At 42.4% G+C, this 27428-nt stretch overlaps 3 protein-coding genes across 4 annotated transcripts in view; 2 read left to right on the plus strand and 1 right to left on the minus strand.

The window, feature by feature from the left end:
* atp2a2a (ATPase sarcoplasmic/endoplasmic reticulum Ca2+ transporting 2a) overlaps positions 1–8281 on the plus strand; it is a 36479-nt gene extending 28198 nt beyond the window's left edge. Inside the window, exons 9-21 of one of the 2 annotated variants that reach the window (XM_086029892.1) lie at positions 466–554; positions 647–749; positions 1596–1727; positions 1804–1923; positions 2000–2218; positions 2529–2864; positions 3045–3265; positions 3333–3535; positions 3616–3701; positions 3778–3911; positions 4055–4172; positions 5757–5877; positions 7708–8281. In XM_086029892.1, coding sequence (XP_085886018.1) covers positions 466–554; positions 647–749; positions 1596–1727; positions 1804–1923; positions 2000–2218; positions 2529–2864; positions 3045–3265; positions 3333–3535; positions 3616–3701; positions 3778–3911; positions 4055–4172; positions 5757–5877; positions 7708–7721 — 1896 coding nt within the window. In that variant the 3' untranslated portion in view covers positions 7722–8281. Of the gene's footprint in view, positions 1–465; positions 555–646; positions 750–1595; positions 1728–1803; positions 1924–1999; positions 2219–2528; positions 2865–3044; positions 3266–3332; positions 3536–3615; positions 3702–3777; positions 3912–4054; positions 4173–5756 lie in introns of both variants that reach the window. The other variant, XM_086029891.1, reaches the window with a different exon arrangement.
* Positions 8282–8318: 37 nt separating this feature from the next.
* Positions 8319–16492, minus strand: anapc7 (anaphase promoting complex subunit 7). The gene is made up of 11 exons (XM_086029893.1): positions 16255–16492; positions 14997–15183; positions 14696–14815; positions 14358–14469; positions 14083–14236; positions 12006–12148; positions 11135–11252; positions 10676–10872; positions 10388–10612; positions 10159–10309; positions 8319–9161 (listed from the first exon to the last, which is right to left on the minus strand). Exons 1-11 carry the CDS (start codon positions 16353–16355, stop codon positions 8972–8974), a joined length of 1698 nt encoding a protein of 565 aa, XP_085886019.1. The 5' UTR covers positions 16356–16492; the 3' UTR covers positions 8319–8971.
* Positions 16493–17142: 650 nt separating this feature from the next.
* On the plus strand, positions 17143–27426 carry LOC147147834 (ubiquitin-conjugating enzyme E2 G1-like). Its single transcript, XM_086029900.1, has 6 exons — positions 17143–17357; positions 20419–20521; positions 20598–20695; positions 23337–23515; positions 23640–23747; positions 25768–27426. Exons 1-5 carry the CDS (start codon positions 17315–17317, stop codon positions 23724–23726), a joined length of 510 nt encoding a protein of 169 aa, XP_085886026.1. The 5' UTR covers positions 17143–17314; the 3' UTR covers positions 23727–23747; positions 25768–27426.
* The last annotated feature ends 2 nt before the right edge of the window (positions 27427–27428 follow it).

Consider the following 27428-nt stretch of genomic DNA (forward strand, 5'->3'; position numbering starts at 1 on the left):
GAGCCTCCCTCCATTGTCCTTTCGTATCATTATTCATCATTTCAGTGCTCCTTGTGTGTGTGTTTTCCTTCCAGTTTCCATGGTAGATCTTAACTATGACAAGTTTACGATCAATTTCTTGTCATCACGTTGTGTGTGTGTAATGTTTGTGTGAGAGGGAGGATGAAACATCTTCCTGTGTGACTCACCTTTGCACGGCCATTTCTTCAGGGTATTTCTCCTTCCGCGGGGTCCCTGCCATAAAGCTGTGTGTGTGTGCACTTCTGTCTCATGTTCGGCAGCAGGTACCCATCAGAAAGAGACAGAGGCTCAAAAAAAGCTCTGCTTCTCAAGTCCACTTGGGATTTGGGAGGGCTCTGCTGCCCCCTGCTGGGGTCTTCAAAACCAGCCAGCTGCCTTCCCCTGTGTGGTCAAATGCTGTGTCGTGTGTTTATGTCATGTTGATGCAATCTTTTCAATTCTCAGATGTTCATTATCAACAAAGCTGAAGGTGAAAGCTGCTCTCTGTCAGAGTTTACCATCACAGGTTCTACTTATGCACCAGAGGGTAACGTGTGAGTATTATATGGGAAATGGCAATTGATTTCCAGTGACGATAGATTGAATTTGATGCTGACTGAGGTGCATGCACGGTACTTTTCCACAGATACCAGGAAGGTAAACAAGTGAAATCCTCTCAGTATGATGCTCTGGTGGAACTGGCCACCATCTGTGCCCTGTGTAATGACTCGTCGCTGGACTTCAACGAGGTATGGAATATGGACTGCATCCATCTTGCCTTTGAATTTTAATATTCAGAGATTAGTGCATGTATTCAAGATCCACTATCTTAACCCAACAATAAAGGGTTTGAAGCAAATAACAAAAAAAAAAAAAAAACACATGCTGTATTTTAGTTATTTATTTATTTTTCATAATTTTTCAATATTTTGGGGGATATTCCCTGTTTTTTTCAGGATTTTTCCCCTCATATATTGAATACTTATCAGTGTTTTTTGGCGGGGTTGTAAAAACAAAACAAAAAATATTTGGGGAAAATTATCAAGGGGTCACTCAGTGTGATTGGCCTGCGGGCAGCCATTTGCCAATCCAATTTTCATTTCTACGAATGCTGCTGAGGTGGAAATTGGGATTTTATGTCAGAAATAAATATAAGTCTTGTCTTTGGTTTGAAGCCAGAAGATGTCTGGTCAACTGCTACATTTTTATCTGTACTTGATTATGGTGATCTTTTTGTACATGAATGCACCTGCCCATTGTCTGCGCATAGCTAGACAATGCATATCACAGCAAACTTTTTCTTTTTGTTTTTTTTAATCACAAATTGTAAAACTTAAGCATGTCACTTTTTATTATAAACCAGGGCAATGCTGGAGCTGTTCCTAATATTTTTTCCTCTCATGTAAACACTCTAACTGAGGCGACCAACATATTAGACAGAGCTCCCTGTGAATATACGATGCAGTGTGGCTGTAATTCTAGTTCTTGGGGGAAAATATTGATATAGAGATACTGATAGATATTTATACGTATTTTAATAATTGACATAACCTCTGTAAAAATATGCAATAATTTGAATATTAAATGTGTTCTAGGTGAAAGGCGTATATGAAAAGGTGGGCGAGGCGACAGAAACCGCACTGACCTGTCTGGTGGAGAAGATGAACGTCTTTGACACCGAAGTCCACAGCCTGTCCAAGATCGAAAGAGCTAATGCCTGCAACTCAGTGAGTGACGCCAACGTCCTCTGTGCTCACACATGTATGCAGCATCTTTCCTTACTATCGCTTTTGGGGACTTCAGGTGATCAAGCAACTGATGAAGAAAGAGTGCACGCTGGAGTTCTCTAGAGACAGGAAGTCCATGTCTGTCTACTGCACCCCCAATAAGTCCCGTTCTTCCTTGGGAAAAATGTTTGTCAAGGTATACCCTTTTCATAGCGCACACATAACCAGCTTTGCCTTCTACTGTGTGGCAAACATTTGGACTTCTTTTACAGGGAGCGCCGGAGGGGGTGATCGAGAGATGCACCCATGTCAGAGTGGGCACCAGCAAGGTTCCGTTAGGCAAAGCCATCAAGGAAAAGATCATGTCTGTGATTCGTGAATACGGGACCGGTCGAGACACGCTGAGATGTCTGGCGTTGGCCACACGAGACAGCCCGCCCAAGATGGAGGACATGATACTGTCCGAACCCACTAAATTCTCCGAGTATGAGGTGACTGCTACTTAGAAACTAGGGACGAGCATTTCGTAACATTTGCTGGAATGACTATGAGCTAGCAGTGACTAGCGCTTAAGATGTCTGCCTCGATGTCTGGATGTTTAGGGTTCGAACCTCTGCACCAGGTGCGCTTAGCTCCAGCACACTCACCACAGTCAATATTAAATGTTCTGAGATCCTCTTTCCAATTCCGTGAAATCTGCCAGGTTCTAGTTGATGATTGTGCGAATCACTGATGAACTCGTGAAAGTTTCGAGTTAACCTTCGCCGCACATTAGAATCATTGCGGTCGCCCTGTGTCCAGTCGGACCTGACCTTCGTCGGCTGCGTCGGCATGCTGGACCCGCCCAGACAGGAGGTGGCGGCATCCATCAAGCTGTGCCGCCAGGCTGGCATCCGCGTCATCATGATCACCGGGGACAACAAGGGCACCGCCGTGGCTATCTGCCGGCGCATCGGCATCTTCTCCGAGGATGACGACGTGGAGCAGATGGCCTTCACCGGACGAGAGTTTGACGAGCTGGCGCCCAACGCGCAGCGCGAGGCCGTCACGCACGCTCGCTGCTTTGCGCGCGTGGAGCCTTCGCACAAGTCCAAGATCGTCGAGTTCCTGCAAGGATTTGATGAGATCACAGCGATGGTACGTCGTCTCAAAACTGATAGCTAACATGACGAATCGTGCAAAATGACATGCCAAACGTAGCCGTTGACATGATGAGCTTTCTCGCTTGCTCCGTTAGTTTGCTTGCCAGTTTGTCAAAAGCTCTTTGCTCAAACTAGTTCCTTGTGCACCTCAATGGTGACTAATGTTTGCCCGCAGACGGGAGATGGTGTGAACGATGCCCCCGCCTTGAAGAAGGCGGAGATTGGCATCGCCATGGGCTCCGGCACTGCCGTGGCCAAGTCGGCCTCTGAGATGGTCCTCGCCGACGACAACTTCTCTTCGATTGTGGCTGCTGTTGAGGAGGGCCGCGCCATATACAACAACATGAAGCAGTTCATCAGATACCTGATATCCTCCAATGTCGGAGAGGTCGTCTGGTAAGCGGATCTGTTCTTCTTGTATTTGTCATCCGGCCGCGCTGACGCTGCATTCCTTTCCCGCTAGTATCTTCCTTACTGCGGCACTGGGCTTCCCCGAGGCACTGATCCCCGTTCAGTTGCTGTGGGTCAACCTGGTGACCGACGGCCTCCCCGCGACCGCCCTGGGCTTCAACCCTCCGGACCTCGACATCATGGAGAAGCCTCCCCGCAACGCTAAAGAGCCGCTCATTTCCGGATGGCTCTTCTTCCGATACCTGGCCATCGGCGGTGAGTGTCACGCCCCCGAGTCTTTTGTGTGTGTTTTGGGACGTCGAAAACCGTCTGAGATTTGCCGTCTTTGCTCGCAGGCTATGTCGGCGCCGCCACGGTGGGAGCCGCGGCTTGGTGGTTTACGCTCTCGGAAGAGGGACCTCAGGTCACGCTGTACCAGCTGGTGGGCGGGCGCAACAGTCAACGTTGAAGCCGCCTCCGCTCGACCGTCCGCGGCTCATCTTCATCTTTCTCTGCAGAGTCACTTCCTGCAGTGCAGCCCAGACAACCCGGACTTTGACGGCCTCGACTGCGAGGTGTTTGAGTCGCCCTACCCCATGACCATGGCCCTGTCCGTCCTCGTCACCATTGAGATGTGCAACGCTCTCAACAGGTACTGAAACGTCCAGGCAGGGTGGAGAAGCAACATTTGCGCACAATGACCACCTTCTTCTTCTTCTTCTTCTTCTTCCTCTGCTACATCTTTTCTTCTGCTACTCCTTCGACGTCTTCTTCTTCTTCTTCCTCGGTCCAAAGTCTGTCAGAGAACCAGTCCCTGCTGCGAATGCCTCCTTGGGAAAACATTTGGCTGCTGGGGGCCATCTGCCTCTCCATGTCTCTGCACTTCCTAATCCTCTACGTGGAGCCTCTGCCAGTAAGTCTGAATTAAAAAAAATAAAATAAAAAATCCAGTGTGAGTCATAAAACTCCTAAAAGCACACAGGAAGTATACGGTCCCCTCCAAAACTATGGGGACAGCGAGGTCAATTCCTTTGTTTTTATTGTATACAGAAGACATGAATATGAGAGAGAAGTTCAGAAGTGCAGATTTAATTTCATGGCATTGACATCTTGATGTGTTCAACAACTCAGGTTAGAGCACCTTTTGTTTGAAGACGGCCACTGCTCAAGTGAGCACAAGTATTGGAACAGACAGAACATGATAAAATGAAGTTTAAGTGAATAATTTGTTGGCATAACCCTGACTTGCAGTAAGTGCATCAAGGCATTGACTTCACCAGAGCGTTGCATTCTTCGATTGGAATTGCTTTTCCAGGCCTTTAGTGCAGCCTCTTTCAGTTCTTGTTTGTTTCTGGGGGTTTCTCCCTTCAGCCTCCTGTGCAGGAGGTGAAATGCATGCATCTAGTTGAGTTAAGGTCCGGTGATTGACTTGGCCAGTCAAAGACCTTCCACGTTTCCTCCCTGAATAAGTCCTTTGTTGCGTTGCCAGCGTGTTTGGGGTCATTGCCTTGTTGCATGAGGAAAGGAAGCTTCTCCTGATTAGTTTGAATGCATTTTTTGTGTCGATTGCCAGACAAAATGCTTTTGTAGACTTCAGAATTAATTCTGCTACTACCACCATGAGTTACTGTACATTATCACTGAAGACGAGTGAGCCCCTTCCAGAAGCAGGCATAAAAGCACAAGCCACGACTTTACCTCCACCATGCTTCCCAAATGAGATTGTGCATTTTGGATCACACGCACATCTTCTCTTTCTCCCTACTCTAGCCTTTCCGGCACTTTTGTAGAAGTTCACCTTGGTCTCATCGGTCCATAAAACTTTGTTTCAAAACTTTTGTTTTGTTGCTGATCTTTTTGAACTTCTTGGCAAGATCCAATATGGCCTTCTGATTCTCTTTGCCAATGCGTGGTTAGCATCTTGTGGTCCAGCCAGTATATTTCTTCTCTCTTCCAACAGTGGATTGTGATACTTTCACACCTGCCCTGTGAAGGTTGGGAGTGAGGTCACTGACTGTTGTCTTTGGGTGTTTCTTCACAGCTCTCCCAATGTTCCTTTCGCCAACTGCTCTTGATACCCTTGGCCGACCTGTTCGATGCCCGTTGCTCACTACACCAGTAATTTCTTTCTTTTACAGGACATTCCAAATTTTGGTCAATACCTTTTCCCTCTTGTCTCAGCTTCAAAATGGTTTGCTTTTCTCCCATAGACCGCTGATTGGTCTTAACAGCAAACGCAGTTATAACTGATGAAAGCCAAAGCCAAAAACAAGCACTATCTAATGTTTTAAGCGTTCAGTCTAAAAGGCAACACCTGGGCACCCATCAGTCACATGTTCCGATACTTTTGCTCACTTGAAAAGTGGGTGGCTTCAAACAAAAGGTGCTCTTTCCTGGGTTGTTTTAACACATCCAGATGTAAATAACGTGAAATAAAAGAGTGTGTGTACCGCATCATGCTGCAACATGAATGTCTTGACTTTGCCTCGCTCGTCAGGTCATCTTCCAGATCACCCCTCTGGACGCCACCCAGTGGATGATGGTGCTGAAGATCTCGATACCCGTCATCCTGCTGGACGAGCTGCTGAAGTTTACGGCCAGGCACCACTTGGACTTGGGTAAACAGTCGGAGAAGCCGGCGGCGGGCCACAAAGGGCGGCACTCCCTGAACGCATGTGCCGAGGGCATCTCGTGGCCCTTTGTGGCCATCTCGCTGCCCCTGGTGATGTGGATCTACAGCACTGACACTAACGTGGCTGCCGTGTTGTGGCCCTGACTGACCTCCCGGGCACCGCTGTGGAGTGGACATTAACACGCACATATCTAACAGAAACATTAACTTCCTTCCAGTCAACACTCGCTCCTGGTCTGACGACAGACACATCTATGATATTTAGAACATTTTTAGCGATGCATTTTTGGGGGGAGGGGCTAGTTCCATGTTCTTACTTTAACACAAGTTTTTATATTATTAACATTAATACACCTGTCAACAGCAAATTTTAATCAGAGATGGCTTTACAGTATGTGTCCCGACAAGACTTTTTGACGCTGATTTCAAAAATGTCTTTTTTTTTGTAGCGCATCAGGTTTTGGAGATTTTCATTTGTTGGTTTTTAAGTTTGACCCGTAAAAGCTTGCGCAATACGGATTTTACCCTGCATTGTAATTTTTAGCTATGACGTTTCAAAAAGAAAATCCACCTGTTTCTGAACCTAAATCTTAATTCATAAATATTACTGGATTACATATTTTAGTACTATTATTATGATTATTAAAACCTGATGCGCTTGAGAAAAAAGAAGGGCAGATTAGGAATCAATGCAAAAAATTACGGTAATCAAGAAAAGTTTACTTGCATCTCTGATTGAAAAAAAATGGAGTAAACCATTGTAGACCAGTGTTGTTATTTTACACGTGTGTTGATCGAAAGAGAGAATTTACACAACTTTTATAAAAAAAAATTAAAAAATGGATCACTTGTGATTTTGGAAGGGTGTCTGGGGACGAGAAGAATGCTAATTTAGGACTTAGGTGTCTGCATTTATTATTTTCTGCATTAGGCAGAGCACAGCTACCTCACCGCTGTTCTATAACCGTTACTACTCATATTTGTCTCCATGACCAACACATGATTTTAAGCACCCAAAGCCTTCATACACACTTGTTTCTCATCTTAGTGAAGTGAGGACTTTCTGTGCATTTCATTTATTTAAAAAAAAATATTTATACAGAATGTATAAATGTGCACATACTGTACTTGAAAACACTGTATATGTTACTATACATGAACAGCCTGGTTTTCACCTCTGCGGGGTTTATGTGTCTGTGTGTGTGTAAATGTGTACATAGCACATAAAGTAGAACCTCGAGATTTTATTGTCGCTGTTCAAATATTTGCCGAGTGCTTTTTGCCACTGAGTGCCATTGAGCTTTTCCTTCAAGGCTTTCCATGCATTTGGCTGCAGCGTGAGTACGCTTTGAGCTGCATGGCCAATAAGCACTTGCCCATTTTTGTGCGATTGCTTGTCCAACAGCTCCTCAGATTTTTAATACTGTACGCTTTTAAAAGCATAGTAGAGATGGTACTTGTGTTGATAGAGACTATGAACATGTTGGTTTCGTTTCAAATGCTTTCTGTGTCACAAAGTGCTTAAGCGGATGTTCAATGTTTGTTTCACATTTCAAACTGGCACAGGTAGTTTTTGTTTGAAGGTGGGCAGACTGACGGTGGGCAGACCAACGGTCTCCCCCGCACCGTTATGATTGCCAAATGCTATTTTGCTTTCTAACTTTAACTTCAGGTAATCATTTTCAGCTGGCCCAGAGTGCAGCTTGTCTGTATGTTGTACATTAAAATAAGTTTAACACACTTGGAATGGTATGCTGATACTTTGACAAGTGGGCGATGATTTAATGGTTCTCCTCCCTCTCTTTTCTCTTCCCAGCGAAGGCCATATAGGCTCAACTCGTCTCCAAATTCCTTGGCTTTGTTTTGTGTAGAGCATGTGTTTTGGGCAGCACACTTACAGTTGAAGAGCTGCATGTCCGAAACATTGAGTGAAGACAGAGCAGCTTCATTTGTTTTGACAGAATGCCCATGAATCAAAGTCCTCATCGCTCCTTCCACCCTTGTGCATGAAGAGCCAAGAATGACAACAGCTCTCATGCCATACTTTACCTGAAAATCGTAGTACTGTTGTGTACATTCAGTTGCATAATATTCCTTGGTGCATGTCTGCTACAGCTGCTGACTTGTGTAATAGAGAATGTCAAGAACTGCTTAAAAGGTTTCTCACCCGATACAAGTGTTAGATAAGCTTACAACTGTTGATTTTTCCTAAGGAAATGCTTTTATGGGATGATTACAAATCAAAAGAATTTGGAGCGGATGTAGTGATGTACAACAGGAGCATCGGCAAGTGAGTCATTTTGCTTCTGTAACTGTTTTTGTCAGATTGTTCAATTTGTCACATGAACTTTGGATTCAGGTAAATAAAATAAGATTTAATGAATACACTACCTTAAGTCTCTGTCAGTGAAGCTTAGAGAAACTGGATTGCATCCACATCAACAAACTTTATTAAGTTTAATTGTCCATTTTTTAAAAATATTTACAAAATACAATATAAACATAATGTTATGTTTACATTATGCATTCCAACGTGACACTGTGATACAAACAGGCTTTACACACATCAAAAGAAAAGATCATCAAACAATGCTTGACAACACTTAACGTGTAATGGAAATTAGGATTTGTTAGCATTTTATGTTCTGTATTTAAACACTTCCACGCCATCTTTCTCTTCAGTCAGTCGCAAACTAAAAAAAAAAAATGTCTTAGCCCTGTCGTAAAGCATTCTGACCACAGCTTCAGCTGATGTTTCGACAAATTGATGTCAGCTTTATTTCAGCACACCAAGGATAGGGTCATTTTCATAAATGCTCATTTATCAGAACAAAACTACATACCGGTGTCTAGTTTTGGTTGTGGAAGTATGGGCTCATGTCAAACGAGATGGGAAGAATGAGCAAACAAAACAGAAAACGCCGAGGTCAGTCTATAGTTTAGGCTTAGGTGATCCTGATTTGATCAGTCTCGAGTAGCATGACGGGGAGCGTTCTGGTCCACAGCTCTACGCCGTGGTGCCCAAAGGCCTCCTGCTAGTCTGCAAGTTCGGGGGCTTTGTTGCGGACATTTCGGCCTGGCTACTGCATACCAAACCACTGTTCCTGGTCAGCCCACTGGGCGGCCTCACTGTCACTGCCCTCCAGGTCTCCGTCTTCCCCGCTGCCCTCCATGTCGTCGCCATCTAGCTCCACTGTGGCGTCCGTGGGACTCTCCTCCTTCTCCATCTTCTGCATGCCTTCTAAAGACTTCTGATCATTGGGGTCCAGGCTGGTGGGGAAATGAGAGAAATATGACACGAGGCGTGACCATTTTAAAATGAGTCTGGTATCCACTGCAAATTTAGAGAAGATATGGTTTTGGAGCGGCAATTATAACACAATACAGTATACAGTATACATCCGCACTCATTAACATGGAAGTCAAACCAAACATATTTCTTTCAAGAATGTGTTCTATGCAAACCCACTAGTTGAAACAAGGTATTCTGATAAATATTGAGTTTGTAGAATAAGAGTTAATCTACCCGTTTTTAGCCATCACTGGGGGTGGCCATTTTGTCACCAATCACAGCTCACCTGCTTTCTGAAGCTGAGCCATGATGGGTCATTATCTGCACCCTGAGCATCTTTGATGTCATCTTCAGTCGACAGAAGTGACAAAATGGCCGTCCCCTGAGATGGCTAAAAACTGGCGGAGTTTGCCGTTTAACTCATATTCCACAAATGCAATATCAAATCAGAATGCCGTGTTTCAACTAATGGTCCTGCATAGAACATATTCTTGAAAACACTTTGGGGTAGACTTCTCCTTTAAATACTAAATGGCACCCTTTTCTCAATAAGAAATGATGAGTTTTTGCCTACATGTAATAAAATCTTCCCAAACTGGTGAGTTCGGACAAATGCTGGGAAACAACTTCAAAATAAGGATGAAGCCATTAGAGGAAAAAGTGAACCACATTATAGTTTGAGAAGACAGATCTTCCCCTCTCTTCAACATAGTTTCTTGGTGCCAAAGCAACATTTCGATATATTCGTTCAATATTTGACATGGCTTTGGGCCTGAGAAAAATCCAATCCAAAACTGCGAGTGGGGGGAACACCAGAGTAAATATTTTTAATTATAAACACTTTTGAGACCATGAATAGAAAACAATCACGAAAAGTACAGCTAAAGCTGAGTGTGCCTCCTTCGGCGGCATGACAAGATGCCCTTGGGTCGCTGCCCAAACTGGTTGATGGTTGCAAAGGTCCTGCTGGGTTACCTGAGCGCAATGCTGTACTGATCCATAGCCTCCTGGTAGTCGTTGACGGCCACCAGGAAATCTCCAAGCATCCTGTGCAGCACACAGTCGCTCTGATTGGCCAGGGCGTTTCGGAGCAGCGCGATCCCTTCTTCATATTTCTGTTCGCGACCTTCACAAGGAGCAGCAACACGTGTCACTTTACAACATGACAGTCCAATGTTGACAATGTTTTGAAAGCTGCACGCACTCAATAGTTCCGCCTTTTTGACCACGGCCTTCGTGTAGTCGGGCCTCTGAGCCAGCGCTTTGTCCAGCAAGGTTTTGGCTTTCTCCTGCGTCACGGGGTCCTCCAGGCACACGGTGGCAAGAATGGTCAGGGTCTGCGCGTTGGCCCCCAGAGTCTTGTAGATGTTATTGGCCATCCCCATAGCCTCTCTGATGCCATTGGATGCCAGGTAACAGTCAATCAGACCTGTGACGAAACGGCCATTACGACCTGGTTGAGGAGGTGACCGAGCCAGGGAAGCGAACGCACCTTCGTAACAGTCGAGGCGACAGGGCGCCAAGCGCATGGCCTCTCGGAAATGGATGATGGCTTCCTGGACGCGGCCCATGTTTCTCAACGCTGCCCCCTTCAGGAGGAGAGCCTGCACACTGTTGCTGTTCAACTGAATGGCCTTGGCTCCCAGGTACAGAGCTCTGGAGTAACGCTTACTGTAGAAGCTGTGACAGCTAACAACACAAACTGCCGTGAGTAGAAAACATGCAGAATGGTTCCTTCAACTGCCGATAGTCTAGCTCAGACTAGCTGTGTCTCCTTGAAACATTTATCCAGGTACATTCTTTACTTAACGTGCCAACGGTGCGACAGTAAAGTTGGTCATTAAGGTGGAACTTGGAGAACTAAGTATTTTTGGATGATTGCTGATGATTTGCAACATCCAGCAAGCCAGAACACACTCGGGCGCCAGTCTGGCCACACACACGTGCTCACCCCGAAATCACCCAAGGTTCCGCATGCTGGTCTGAGATATTGAACAGTCGTCCGCCCAGGACCTCAACATCCTCCAGGTGTCCTTCTCGGGCCCACAGGTAGCCGTACACATCCATCCCTGTCAGCATACAGAACAGCACGGACATATCAGCACGAAGGAGAGAGTCGACCGCTTACTACTGCAGCTGCCAAGTCTTGGATAAATTAAAAATAAATTGGATGTTCTATTAAAAAGAAGACCTACTATGAGGAGCCGTAAATTACATTTTGAAGCCATAATACTAGTACAAAATTGACAATACGTTTTTAGTAATAGCAATTTAAAATCATGTTTCAAATTGACTTCACGTCACCGAAGACGCTAAATTATGTCTCATAATAAGACAATTGTACGTAATGCAAACATGATTCTAACCCGCGTGATCCAAATTATTTTCTGTTTGGTTCAACAGAGTGAATCTTTTGTTTGCTGCCTAGTTACAAAATTTGTCTATAAGCGAGCCGTTCAGAATTTGGACAAATTGTTGCTTTACAACAAAAGGTAAGCAGAGCTGCAGTGTTAGTGCATCTTAGCGGTAGCTGTTTGCCAGTGTTAGCTTCTTATAGCAGACACACACTGGAATGCTCCGCGAAGTTGTTGCCGGAGAGTACTTATGTTTGGTAATGCGTCCACTAGGGCTGTCATCATCAAATTATTTTTTAGAATCGATTATCCTATCGATTATTGCATTGATTATTCAAATAATCAGATTAAAAACAATGCATTCAAGTGGATTACTAAACCATATTCATATCAAACACAATCCCAACCTATTACCTTTTTTTCTGAAGGGGTGTGTGTGTGTGTGTGTGTGAATGTTTCCAGCAGTACCTTTGATGAGATACGGGTCGAGCATCTGGGCTTGTTCAAATTTGAGGATGGCATTCTTGGTGTCACCTGCTCTGAAGTAGACGTCTGCCAGGCTCACCAGGAGGTCCACGTTGTCCCGCAACAGAGACTTCTTCTCCAGAGAACTGAGCCAACGTAAAGGGAGAGCAGGACATACAGTGTTGCGAAGTTATAAAACGAGAGGGCAGAGTGGAAATAAATTCACATGCACAACAGCGTCTCACGATCATTTTATCTTATAGAGGAGTCAAAATTTTACTTGGCAATATTATGTTCTATGCAAGCCCACTAGTTGAAACAAGGCATTCTGATGAATATTGTGTTTGTGGATTATGGGTTAAGCAGTATAATCCACCCGTTTTTGTCCATTTCAGGAGGCGGCCATTTTGCCACTTGCTGTCGACTCAAAATGACATCACAGCTGGCTCAGGTAACAACCAATCACGGCTCAGTTTCAGAAAACAGGTCAAAATGACTTTTTAATTCATTGAGTACAAGTAGTTGTGAGTCTGGAGAGCCTGCCAACCTATCAAGCATTATATTAAAAATACACAGGTATCCCCCCACCTATTTCTGAAATTGTCTCTGTCAGCTAAATTATATAAAACACCAGCAGCGTGACTAAACTAGACGGCGTTGGCCAATTGCGGAAAAAAAAAAAAAAAAATCACAGTGGCTGACTGACTCTTGTGTGCTTACAAACTTGCAGAAAAAATTTAAATAAAATATCGGAGAAAAATGTTTGGAAGCGCCACAAACTAGAGCTGTGCATTGAAATTGAATTACAATTACAATTATTACACTCCAGAATTACAAAATTGGCATAATCGTAAAAAATTATTATTAATATGCATTTATATCCAATATATTTATTTTTTTGCACCTTTTTTATTTTATAACTAATTTGATAAATGGTTTGGTCCAAAAGGAGCTTCAAAAAAATGTACTTTGTATTTTTTATGTTTAGACCCTTTTCTTGTGTTGTACTCAAAAAAAAAAATAAATGAAATAACATTAAAAAAAATTTAAATCAATGATCGTTTGAATAATCGTGATTTCAATTATTACTAAAATCATCGTGATTCATATGTTTTTTTTTTTTTCTCGAGCAGCCCTACTACATACCAATGTATTCATTTTATTGAACCACAAAACATTTTTCCTTGACTTTGGCTACTATAACTACTGCATATCTGCGCAATGGCAGAGAATACAAAGAGAGGAAACATGCTCGAATTGCGCCACGGATAGAGCCACCTATGTTTTTCAGGAGGAGAAAGGCTTTTTATTTATTTTATTTATTAATCTTGTCACCAAGTTGAGGACAAGATGGCGCCTTTACAAATTTCTCCAGGATGTATTTGAAAGGCTCCTGGCGTCAATGACAGCCCCTTCCAATGACCGCAGGAAAACCGACATCAAATCCATCAATTCCGTAATGCTTCTCTTTTTAGAACTTAGTACATATGAAATTGTGAATATAGTTGAGTAATATTTTAAACAATATTTTTTTTTTTTAAATACCTGGCACTTTAACTGGCCGTAAACATACGTGCTGTTACAACACCAGCATTCACTTGTGATTTGACAATTTGGAATCACAACCAAATTAGGTGCAGACAGTTTGTGGGAAAACTAGTTGCAGAACCCTGCACAATGCGCAACGCAACTGAACTGCTCAGTCGCATTGCTTGGTAGGGACAAAGTCAAGATGTTGCATTTGTTTGGACTGAAATATATTGAAAACTTTTTACAGGGGTAACAGCGCACAATTTTAGTTAGAAACCGTTTGGACCACACAAGACAAATATAAATTCCTACACTATTACGGCTCCTCCTCTTTGTCCTCCTCCCCAAACTGCCCCTCTTCGTTGCTTTTCAGGTTAGTGAAAGTTTGGGTGATGGCCGAAAATTGTTTCGCCGCTGGTTTTTCAAAGTTTCCGTCAGTCCGCCAGCGACACGGGAGCCCGTCAGTGACGGACCTTCCTCGCGTACTGACGGACTACCCTCCACAGTCATTTACATGCTCAACACGGGTGATTCAGCCATCTTTACTTACCAAATGGTGTTGATGGCCCTTTGATTGTCACCTGCATGTATGAAGGCATACGCCTTGATCCAAACAGAAAGCCAGTCCAGGTTGGGAACACTCTGGATAACATCCATGGTCATGGACGCCACTTCAGCTCCTTTGACTGATAAAGACAGAAGGCCTGCAGAGACAAGTAGATCCAGTTTCACAAAGCAAACTTTTATGATTGGGTGAGCACAACACAAGACGACAGAGGGCAGACGGCAGGTGAATGCGTCAGGAGGTGTTGTGGTCGTGCATACCGATGATTGCATCTAAGGCGAGGGGGCACTGTCGGAGGACTTCTTTGTAGCTCGTCACTGCAGAGCGCTCCTGGCCAGCTTTCCTGTAGAGGTTGGCTAACATCATGTTGATCTAGGGTCAAATGGAAACGAAAGGACAAAAATGGTACAAAAATAAATAGATAAAATACTAATCCCTACCATGACACTTTTTGCCACCCCTCACTCAGGGTAACTGCAGTGTTATTGTGAGCGCTGTTTAGTGCATCATGAGCCTCTTTTTTTCCTTTTTTGAAAATCCCAACATGTGCTCTACGTAACACAAGGTGAATCTAACAATCTTGACGTAAGAAGCCTACCTTTGGAGTCCTCTGTCGAGAGGGAATCCCATCAAGCACTGCAATGGCATCTTTATCCAGTTTCAAAATAGTGTAACATTCGGCTATCTTGTATTTGACTTCAATCTCTGAAGGTAGGCTCTGAAAAACAAAGTACATATTAACGGACTGGGTAAGGACGACATGGTTACCAGAGGCAAAAATGAACATCCTACTATAAAAGAAATAACACGAGACGACATGGTTACCAGAGGCAAAAATGAACATCCTACTATAAAAGAAATAACACTATGAAATAAAACAATGTTTTTAATGCCCATACCTGTGCCTGAAGGTTTGCCGCAGCTCCACCAGCGGAGGTACGAACTTTGGAGGTTTTACTGAGCACCTTCTTCTGTTGCAGTGCCATGCTGTATTTACAGGCAGCATTGCGATACTCTTTATCGTGGAAGATGGAATCGGCATGGTAAACCAACAGCTGGTACTTTTGAGCAGGTGAGAAAAGCTCTCTAGGAATCAAACAGATACAAATTAACAGTGATGGGCATGTTACCCCTTTCGTTGGTACGTTTTTGTAGGTCTTGGGATGTTACAGATGTCTCCAAATTGTCACAGATCTAGGTAAAATGTAGAACCGTGAATGCGTCCTTAAATATGTGTAGGGGGATCTAGAGACATTTTTTTAAACAAGCACAAGAAATCTCTAGAGTTTTTATTTCTATGCCAGGTCTAATGTGTGTGCAAAGTTTCACGACTTTTTTCCCAGGTTTAGACCCTCAAAAACAGCATCTTTTTTTCTTTATGAACAGTGCATCGCCTTGGCATCGGCGTGCAATGAAATAAAAAGTACTAGGGTGCAAATGTGTGACCGATGTAAATGTGCACAAATGGACCAAAGTTGTACTTTCAACTACTCATTACTCACTTCCTGGACAACGAAATAAAAAGATTTCAATAACTTTTTCATCTTAAACATCTGTAGATGAAGCATGCAAAGTTTGAAGACGATCGGATAAATGCTCTAGGAGGAGTCGTTTAAAATGTGACCACTATTTAAGTCACAAAATGTTGTGACAAGTAAATTCAAAATATTTTACTTCCTGTAAGGTTTAGCACATGCCTATAAAATACATTTTTGTAGGTCTTAGGCTGTTACAAATACCAGCAAATTCGCATATATGTAGGTGAAACGTACAACCGAGAATACTTCGTTAAGCAGGAATTATGAAACGCAAAGTTTGATGCGAGTCTTAACGGAGAATAATAATAAGAAGAAGAAGAATTTCTACGAAAACAAAAGGGTCCTTGCAGCTTTCGCTGCTCGGGCCCTAATAATAAGAATTTCTACGAAAGCAATAGGGTCCTTGCAGCTTTCGCTGCTCGGGCCCTAATAATAATAATAATAATAATTTCTACGAAAACAATAGGGTCCTTGCAGCTTTCGCTGCTCGGGCCCTAATAACACAGTATGTTGTCTGATGCTAACCAAAAAGAGCAATGCACTAAAATTGTGGAGACTAAACTGAGGATGTGAGAGTGGCATATCAGCAAATAGACGGATCCCGATTTTATACACTTACGGGTTGTTATTACTCATCGTCAACAGCAAGCTGCTCAATATCCGGACGTTGGAGTAGAGACCAGCGGCGGCCATATCTCGCACATGATCCACTACATTCATTTTCGATAAAGATGAGTTGAAGGTTTTGTTTTGGGTTACAATTGGTATTTCAAAGTTTCCGCTTAGAAACAGCTAATGCTACCTTGCTAGCTCAGTTCTGGTGTATTAAAAATGGCGCCCGATGACCCCTCTTCCGCATAAAGGGAAATGCTGCATTTACGTGCACTTAGAAGTATCCGACGTTCTTTGTCTCTGTTTAACTCAAAACAATTCTAGACTTTATCTTTTTAACAAATATCAAACGGAATTTCACCTTACGCGTGGCATTCGGTTAGGTTGCATATATACTACGACTGATTCGCTTTGATTATTTTGGTTAAAATAAAATAAAAATGTAAAATTATATTGCACTGTCTACATAATGACAGCGGGGTTACAATAATGTATCCATACATTTGAATGTCACACGATCGAACCGAAGAATTTGGGGATGATTGATTTATTATTAGCATTATTACTCCATGTACATATGTTGAGTTTGTCAATCTACAGTTGTTTTGAAAATTAGAGTCAGACTATTTCTTCCCGGGGCATTTAATTTTTTGAACAAGATAATGATGACTAAAAACGTACCCTATGTTGTATGGTATTTAATTCCACTTCTGGCTCTTTTATCATTTCATTTGTTAATTCTGTGAACTGAAATGACTTGATCCTCACAGACAGTGTTTGTTATTGACTGGATTTTCCAACACGGTCGCATCTGCAGAGTACAAATGGGTGAAGTTTAAGGTCGAAAACGCCGTTGTCATCTTTCTGAATGCGATGCGGACGCACAGTCAGATAGACTCACTCGCAAGCTGTCAACAACGTGCACGCATGCGCAGACGCCAAAGCCAGCAGCTGAACCTTGTGTCAAAACAGAGAGGGAAATCGGCAGCAGGCAGCAAATCTGGGCTAGCTTTAATTTTCGAGGGAGGATTTATAAAACCAGATTTTTTCAATAACGCACACATACCATGACCGAACAATCAGCGTTACTTCTTCGAAAACAACTTGCAGGTAAAATGATTATCACTATGCACGGGGAAAGTAGTCGAATGTAAAGTTTACGTAGCTATAAGCTACGCTAGGGTCTTAGCCACACAAAGCTATCATGTGAAGTCCAGAAATGTAAATTTAACACGATGGCTTCTGGTTGTAGTAACACACAGTTAAAGCTTGTAGCGTCTGGTGAGAAAACGAATTTCATGGATAACACGGGTTGAGCAACCATTTAAGGAACTCAAACACAATCGCGACGTTGCCTTGCTAACGGGCTAGCGAGTTCGTCACTAGTTAGCTGACAGAACAAAGGAATTATCAGTACAGGGACCGATCACCTTTAATCGTGTTTAGCAAATGATATAGCGTTATAAATCACAGCGTTTCTAATTTTAGAACTTTATAGTGTCAAATTACAAATGAACATTTTCATGGGATTATCTTCAATGTTGTTCGTCCGGGAGTTTTGCTTGATGTGGGCAAACGCAGGTCGTTATTGTTGACTCCAAATCGCAAACTAATTAATTGTTATCAAAGTGTTGTTCTGACAGCCATTTACTGTATATACAGCATTCGTCGTGATGCTCCAACAATTGCGAATCACACTCATCTATGAAGATGCAGTACAGGCACACACGATGTGTGCAGCGTGCACAATGACTTTCCAGATCAACGTCTTTTCACCCTAGTCCAAAATTACATGAAAAATCTCTTATCTTACCTTAATGAGTGAGCAATGACACACACTCAAATTAACTCATTAACTGCCAAAGATTAATTTATTTCTTTTCACAGTCCATCCATTAAATCCCAAGAATTTATTCATATATTTTTTTCAAATGTTTTTAAATGTTAGGGTAAAAGAGGGTCTGAAAATGTCTGGCAGTGAATGATTAATATTATCTGCCTAACTATAATATAGTGTCTGTGCATGCACGTGTGTGTGACACACACACAATGTGTGTATATACAGGGGTGCACATAATTTTTTTTCATGGGTTACTCACATGAGTACCTAGGAGATTGGCATTAGCCCCTTTTCCACCGCAAGAACCGTTGAAGGAACCTTTCACTTTACCCTGGTAAAGTGGTTCCGCCTTTTGTTTCCACACGAAAAATTTACCAGGGTAACGAAATGGCCCTGGGCCATTAGTGGGGCCATTTCGGCCCCGCAAGCAACCAGGGCCATTATGGCCCAGAAGGAACTCTTCGCGGGAGCGGACTGCGCTGACTAGCGCAGATTGGTCGGTCGAACTTGGGGTTGTTTTCAAATCGGCTTCTGGCACCATCGCCCTTAACCTGGATTGTTACTACAAGAAGATTTGTTTTTCTGTCCCTCAAAAATGGAGCGAAAGCACTACGATAGGTGGACAGATGATAAGGTGCATGCTCTTTTGAGCATATACTCGGAACAACATATCCAGTGGTATTTCGAGTCAGCCACACGCAATGACAAGGTTTACCTGCTCATACAGGCAAAACTAGCAGAGCTCAACGTCACACACACGGTGAAACAAATTCGTGAAAAGCTTTCAAAAAGCTGAAAACTGAAGGACCACAACAACAAAAGTGGTAACGACCGCCGTGGTAACAAGTGGTACTCACTAGTGGTTCAATGGATCACATAAGTCACGATCATGGATTTTGAGTCACGGATTGGATGGTTTTTCAGATCAGCAAAAAAAAAAAAAAAAATAGAACATTGTCTTCATTTATTTTATAAAATGCTTTAACCATAAAAAAAGCATGTGGTCCAGTGCATATGATAACGAGATATACTGCCAGACATTTTGAGCTGAATGTTTTTCTTGAAGTTATTTAATTAGCAAGTGTTTCATAATGAAAAAGACCTTGAAGTGCAATTTAAGGCACCTTCCTTAAAACATGCACAGTGCATTACAAAATCTAGCTGCACAATATTGAAAAAAGAAGTTAAAAAAAAAACGTGTTGCTGATGCTAACAGCTAGCTGCTAGCCACTAACGCCGGACATTTGTCCCGTACCATACAATGACACCGTAATTAACTAGTGGTTTGTTTGTTAGCGTCCTAAATGAGGGACTGAATTTGGAGTAATGTAAAGGTACTCACCAAACTTTTGAAACTGATTCCGATATCTGTTTGATCATCCATCCATCCATTATCTGTACCGCTTCTCCTCACAAGGGTCGCGGGGCGTGCTGGAGCCTATCCCAGCTGTCTTTGGGCAGTAGGCGGGGGACACCCTGAACTGGTTGCCAGCCAATCGCAGGGCACACAGAGACAAACATCCGCACTCACAATCACACCTAGGGGCAATTTAGAGTATCCAATCAACTTACCATGCATGTTTTTGGACTGTGGGAGGAAACCGGAGTGCCCGGAGAAAACCCACGCAGGCACGGGGAGAACATGCAAACTCCACACAGGGAGGCCGGAGCCGGGATCGAACCCGCGACCTCTGAACTGTGAGGCGGACGTGCTAACCAGTCGACCACCGTGCCGCCCATCTGTTTGATCATTGTTTTCCAAAGTAAAACGGGATATTTACAAATGTCTTATTTTGAATAAACACAAAAGATAGTTAGTCAGACTGCTTTCATGAAGGACTAGAGAAATCAGAGACAAACTAGTTTTGAGAGGCTGAAATCAAACAATTTGGACAATTTTAGATTAAACGATAGCTCTAAATCAGGGGTCACAAAACATTTTAAAATGGAAAGCTGCTGATTAACACAAAGGGCTACTAGTTTGATACGCACTTCTGAAATAAGTTTGCTCAAGTTAATTTATGTAAATGGAACTGATATTGATGATTTCTCACAGTAGTCAGGAAACAGATATCAGTACACAACACCGAAAATATTTTTTTAAATGATAAGTCTCAACCAGTGTTTGCATTTTTTTAAATTTATTTTTTCCCAAAATCGAAGTTGAATTACAAATTGGTTGTGGCTCCTCCACTGTCATTTGTGAAGATGCTGTGGAAGTTCATTGTTTGTTTGTGAGCAGCATTTATTTGACCAACTGTCATAAGGTGTCATATCTTAAATGTTATACTTGATCATTGGGAAAAACATGCCTTCTGTTTCTTATTTCAGAGCTCAACAAGAACCCTGTGGAGGGCTTTTCGGCAGGTCTAATAGATGATGACGACATATATAAATGGGAAGTTGTGATCATCGGTCCCCAAGATACCCTTTTGTAAGTCAACACTTATAGACACCTTCTCCATTCTTTTTCTCCAAACCATTTAACTTGGTCATCTTTTCTATTGCAGTGAAGGAGGGTTTTTCAAAGCGTACCTAACCTTCCCGTATGATTATCCTCTTCGACCTCCAAAGATGAAGTTCATAACTGAAATCTGGCACCCGAACGGTAAATGCTCAGTAGTCACAAACACGCACTAGGTTTGGATGATATGTGTACCTTTTCCCTAGTATATCAGTATTTGTTTTCTATGTCAATGTGTTTTTGGCCAGTAGTATTCCAAAATAAAATTTGTGAGGTTATAGGTTACTGCTGTTGGATGTTGGACTTGAGCTCAGAGTTTTTGGAGGAGGTCGGGGAAATCAAGTTCACCCAAACTCATCCCAACATGCCTCAATGGGTCTTGCTTTGCGCACTAGGCACACTGGGGCAGAAAAGGGCCTTCTCCGAACTCTTACCACAAAGCTCGAAGACTACAATGACTGCGTTTACATGCAGTCAGTATTCAGGTGAAGGTCAAAATTCCGATTTCTGAGTCATTCGGAATAACACGGTCACATGGCTTGAGCAGACATTTACTCCCCCCTAAGTACTGAATGAGTTAAATAACCTGATTGAAACGGCGAACCATGGACATCATGACCCAATTATATGTCATCTCCGCTTGTTACTTGCTTCCATCAGTAAAACACATAATACAGTATTCATGTCACTCACTGCACGAATGAAGCAGAAGGTTTCCTCCTCGCTTTAAAACTGTGGTGTGGTACTCACTCTCGCTTTTGTCATGTTTGGTGTATCATTAAAAGCGTATTTCCGGTGGTTTGCGTGCCAAACAGCGCACATGCAAGCACTTCCTGTCCTACAAAGACTAAGATTCCTTGCGGTAAAGCATTCGCAGAGTGTCCCGTGCATATACGGGATATTCCGATAGCTGTATACATGCACGCATATTCGGGTTGGAAAGGGATTAATCCAGGCATGATAATCGGAATATTAAAAACCTGAATAAGGGCATATTCGGGTTATTGCGCGCGTTTACATGGCTTTTATAAACCCAAATACTGCCAATATTTGGGTTTTAAAAGGTTTATTGGCTGCTTGTAAACGTAATACTGACCATTATGTCTGAGGGAATTAAATTATTCAGGGAGGACAAGGGTTGATTGATCGGTTAATAAATAAGAATACTGGGTACTTGAAAGAATTTTCTTCAGTGTAAAAGTGAAACCGAATGAGGCAAATGTAATGAATGTTTTATCTGAGACATTCAATTTAGATTTTCACAAGATGTCATTACTAGGGATGCTCCGATTGATCGGGCACCGATCACGATCGGACGATTTTCGTGATCGGACTATTCGATTCAAACCTTTTATTGCCGATCAAAACATGCGATCCCCCGCAGCTCATGCTTGGCTGCCGCAAGACCAAATGGCAAAAACGTTGATTTGTTTTAATACGCGACGACGTCCCTCCGTCCAAAAGCATCACTCGCGCCGCCCTGCACTCAACCGCGCACGCCCGCGCGAGCTACATTGACTCCAATTGAAACATGCCGCCAGAAATCGGAGGGAAGGGACGCAACATAAGGCTGCGAAGCATGAGCTGCGGGTGATCGGATGTTTTGATCGGCAATAAAAGGCTTTGATCGAATATTCCGACCACCGCAGTTGATGTGAACATAGCATTGTCTGCTGTGTGTGTGTGTGGTGTTTGCGTCTTGTAATACTGTATATGCCATGAAAAGGTACCTCGCTCGGCGAGTATGTCCAAAAGTTTCAACACAACCAACTTAATCCGACATTTGAAGAACAAGCAATTGGGAGACTATGATGAGTTTACAAGGCTCACTGCATTGAATAAAGTCAAGGCGGACACAGCGCAGTATAAGTGGCATTATTGCCACATGCAGGCAGACGCATTGTAGGTCACTTGTGGGCAACAGACCCACTATATGTTGTTGTTATCCTTTCGGCTTGGCCCCTCAGGGGTCGCCACAGCGAATCAAGTGCACGCACGATTCACATCAGTGATTTGGCAAAGCATTTTACGCCGGATGCCCTTCCTGACGCAACCCTATTAGCAGGGCACACATACAGACACCATCACTGAGCGGGAATCGATCCCTCGCTGCCCGCACACAACTCAGTGACTCTAACAGACCCACTATATCATTTTATAATTCACAAAAAGTTTAACTGTGACTTTTTTTCTCGTTGACAAATGCACAAGATAGTTTGTCTACGCACAAGACAATAACGTTCCTGAGTCGTTTCAATTTAGGAACCCATTGAATAGTTTATTCAAGTGAAGCCTGCATGTGACTATTTTTTTCTACCTTGATTATATTCTGAACCATGCAATGTTTAGGTGGTATGTTATTTATTTGACTTTTTGCATAATTAAGTCTTTTGACACTGCTGATTATTTTGATCTGTTAAAAACTGTTACTATAAGCTGGTCAATTTAAGTTTTTCAGTTATCTTTGTGACAGAGTAATTGTTGTATTGTGCCAGCAATGGTTTTGTATTTCAATATGGCTGTTTTTTTTGTTTTTTTTCAGATAATATTGCATAATAGCAGTCACCGTAAATAAATTGAAAAATATACAGATATTCCATGTGATCGGAATCGGTATCGGCCGATCTCACTCATGCATGATTTGTTATCGGTGTCATAAAACCTGATCGGAACATCCCTTGTCATTACATGACCTGTCAATCCTGCTGCAATCCTCTTAATCCTCCACATTAAGCTTTTAAGTCAACCTTATCCCGACGACCGTTTTTTATGTGTACCCAAACAGTTGCAAAAAATGGGGATGTGTGCATCTCTATCCTGCATGAGCCCGGAGAGGATAAGTTTGGCTATGAGAAGCCCGAAGAGCGCTGGCTGCCCATCCACACGGTTGAGACAATCATGATTAGTGTTATCTCCATGTTGGCGGACCCCAACAGTGATTCACCAGCTAATGTCGATGCTGCGGTGAGCTGAACTCCGCACATTCCTCATGCTGGCAAGACTGTACCTTCTTCACCCTTTGTCTTGAGTCAGCCTTGTGACGTTGGTACGTGGGATGGCATTTAAAAATGCGATGTTTCGTTCACAGAAAGAGTGGCGGGAGGACCCAAACGGTGAATTCAAGAGAAAAGTGGCTCGTTGTGTAAGAAAAAGTCAAGAGATGGCCTTTGACTAGAAGCGTGTTGTGAATTCCAGGGTAAGGACGCAAAATGTGTTTGAGTTCATTGTCAGGCTTGTGAATTACACATATATTTCAAGTACCGGTAATGCTTTTGTTATGCTGCCATTTAAAACTACGGTAATCTTATTGCCATTGTTCAATGAAACCCAATGACAATGTCACGCCTCAAGTTTTATAAAAACTATGATTAGACAGACTTAGCGCCAGAAGTCATCTGTTTTCACAATTTCTGCGTGTCCTACACATGGGTGTTTTAATGTTTAGAAATTTGGAACGTCTTCATCAGCACAATAACTGCTTGCTACGGAGAAGTGTTACTCAGTGACGAGTCAGCTGTGTTCTTTTCAGCTAATAACGATGTGTAGCAACATAAAACAATGTTTTCACAAATTTCACAATGTCATCAAAGAAATTTTTGCTTCTCAAAACATTACATTCGTAATCCACACTTGGTGAATTCAAAAAGTGGTAGTATAGTGACGTTGACTTTGCTCCTTTTCACTTTGAAGTGAACGGAGAAGATATTGTCCAAAGCGGAAGGACATGTTTAAAGGACATTTCCCACAGAGAATGTCTACACAATGTATACATGTGACCGCATAATTTTACCAGTACACAGCAGAATGCTGAAAATCTAATTACTGGTATGTAAAAAAAAAAAAATCTGTCATTTTCCAGTGAGGTTTAGTTCATGTTTTGCCATACCACAAACTAGATTCACAAACCCAAATCCCAATTAAGTTTGGATGTTGTGTAAAACAAAAACAATATACAATGATTTGCAAATCCTTTTCAACCGATATTTAAAGGAGAAATCAACCCCCAAATTTTCTTTACAATATTATGTTCTTCTATGCATGCCCACTAGTTGAAACAAAACATTCTGATTCAATCTCAAAGACATATTTATCTATCTTTTCACAGTCCAGCCATTCAATCCCAGGAATTTATTTATATATATTTTTTTCAAACGTTAGGGTAAAAGAGGGGCAGAAAATGTCTGGCACTGAAATGAATATTGCGTTTGTGGGATACGAGTTAAGCAGCAACCCATTCTTAGCCATCTCGGGGCCGTTACTTTGTCACTTCTGTCGACTGAAAATGACATCATAAATGCTCAGGGCTCAGGTAACGACCAATTACAACTCAGCTTCAGAAAACAGGTGAGCCGTGATTGGTCGTTACCTGAGCCCTGAGCAACTGCGATGTCATTTTCAGTCGATAGATGTGACAAAATGGCCGCCCCCTGAGATGATTAAAAGTGTGTGCATTTGCTGCTTAACTCATATTCCATAATTGCAGTATTAATCAGAATGCCTTGTTTAGACTAGTAGAGGCACATTCAATTGTATTGTGATTCATTGAGAAATTATTGGCTGCGTTTTACAGGGCTCCTTAATTACATGGGTGTGTTATCAGGTCACGAAGAGGAAGTAGTCGCGGTGGCAATTATTCACCACTCAAAATGCATTCACACAACAAACAGCAGCACAAATCTCAGTTAGGTTGTTTACTTGATTTCTACATGATATATGCAATATTGGAAACTGTCAAATCTGGTGATTGATTTTAAAGAGAAAAAGTATTGACTCTCAAAGTTTGAGCATCTAGCTGGACCATACTTCCTGAGAACCACTCTATCCTCATTTCACTTCCATGACAATTTTAGAAACAACCCTGCCATATCTGCTCTTTGGCTGTACGGAAATCAGTCTTTCATAATCGACTAGTTTTGTATCTGTGGCAGACTAAAGTTCAGCAAAATCTAAAGAGAGAAGGCCCCAATGTCTTCTATGTCGCTCTGTCATTTCAGATGTTTAAGTGTCATTATCTGTCGTCACTTGCCTCACCAGAAATTAGGTTATACGCATTGAAATTCTGAATGAGTGTGGAGCTTGTTTGATTAGCATTGGGTGCTGCTTGGATTCCTAAAGGAATGTTCATTTTTATATTTAAAAATATGGCATGTACATTTCTCATGTAGTCTAACTTTAGGACACGACCGTAATGAATCTCTATTTTTCCCCCCCCCCAGTGTAAGGAAATGCCTCCAGAGGGGAACGTTCCGACTTCTGTGCCCCTTGTTTTGCAAGACAATAGGAATTGGTTGGCCTTCAACCTGGTGTCTATAAGCGGTTGTGGTTTGTTGCAAGAAGAGCAAATTTGAGAGCACTACCAGCGAAATTCACTACTTCCTGCCTGGAATTGTATATTTAATTTTATTTATTTTGGAAAACTAATGATGTAAAATATGTCACTACTGTAAATGAACTTGCTTTTTTATCTGCTGCTGAACAGTTTCTACTTTATACTACCAGGTTTCTTATGCAATTTAGTGGTCAAGATTGAGTCGAACAAATGAAAGCCTCTAACCTTTACGTCATCCCCATCCCACTCAACTACATACTCTTCATGTCAACCCAGCATATAGTCGTCATAGATGTGATTGTGGCTTTCAACAGTCATTGACTCACCGTTGCCTTTTATTGGCTTTACTTCTTCACTCTGCTTACTGTTGAACTGAGAGGACATTTTTGTGGCACTTGTTTTTTTTTTTTTGTCTCCCGCCCCACCTGCTAGCATTATCTATCTTTGCGAGGGTCTAGCGATGATTCAAACGTGCATGATCCCTTCAAACTCTCTTGCGTCTTGTTGCTATTTGTCATTGTGAACGGAATGGCTCACTCTGCTTTGAGAGCCATCGTCTCGTATGTTGACTTGCACACGCATGGCTGACATTAATACTAGGTTTGTGCCAACTTCTCAGGATTAAACTCTAATGTTGCAGTTAGCACTCGATGGGATAGACTTAATTTTCCTTACGGCCTTTCTTGGTCACTGAAGATTTCTTTCAACTATCGCAACCAAAAAGGGACCTGTGGGGGGAAAAAAAGTGTACAAGCTGTGATAATTCTGGGTGTGGAGTGTGTACTGCTGTGTGGCATCTGAATTTACCTCAATCTGGTTGTTGAGTTCTTAAAGTGGGGATGTTTCGGGGCTCCATTGTTGAATTGGATTAGCTGTTAGTTTGTTGTTGCACACAATATGTTTCTCATTTGTTTGGGTGTAGATGCTAAGGACTGTAGGTAGGTTGGCAGGTAAAACTTTCACCTTCAGATTTTCCTGGTGCACATTTAAAGACATGTATCACGTTTAGGTCCGAGTTTGGGTCATTATTCTTTGTACACATGAAGTTGACACAAACACCATTTGTCATTTGAAAAAGACACAATCCTGCATGAACCTTTTATTTTGAATAAAGTACACTGGTCAAAAAACAGCCGTTTGCCCCTCGAATAATGGACTTGCCAATGACTACGCCATGGCATCAAAACCAATACAGACTGATTTTTGGCACATACAATCAGGACTGAATGAGTTGAATATGTGAAGGACATCATTTACAATGTACATCCTGGGTGAATGTGATGTACAGTATATGCTTAGACTTGATGATCATCTCACTGCTGTCCAATGTTTTACGTCAGAATTTTCTAACCTACCATGACCTCCTCGGACCGGTGTTCACTGTATTTGCACATATTCGGTGCGTATTTCAAGCATCATCAAGCAATATGCTCTGAAAATGGTGTCCAGGTAATCCACCCTATAACGTTGCTACTTGTTCTGTTTTCCATTTTGTGTCATTGCAATGTATATTGGACATGATGCTCAATAAATTGTGTAAAATGGGTG

This window comes from Filicampus tigris, chromosome 5 (assembly GCF_054856515.1).
Source record: "Filicampus tigris isolate MCC_2025a chromosome 5, RoL_Ftig_1.0, whole genome shotgun sequence".
Classification (NCBI taxonomy): domain Eukaryota; kingdom Metazoa; phylum Chordata; class Actinopteri; order Syngnathiformes; family Syngnathidae; genus Filicampus; species Filicampus tigris.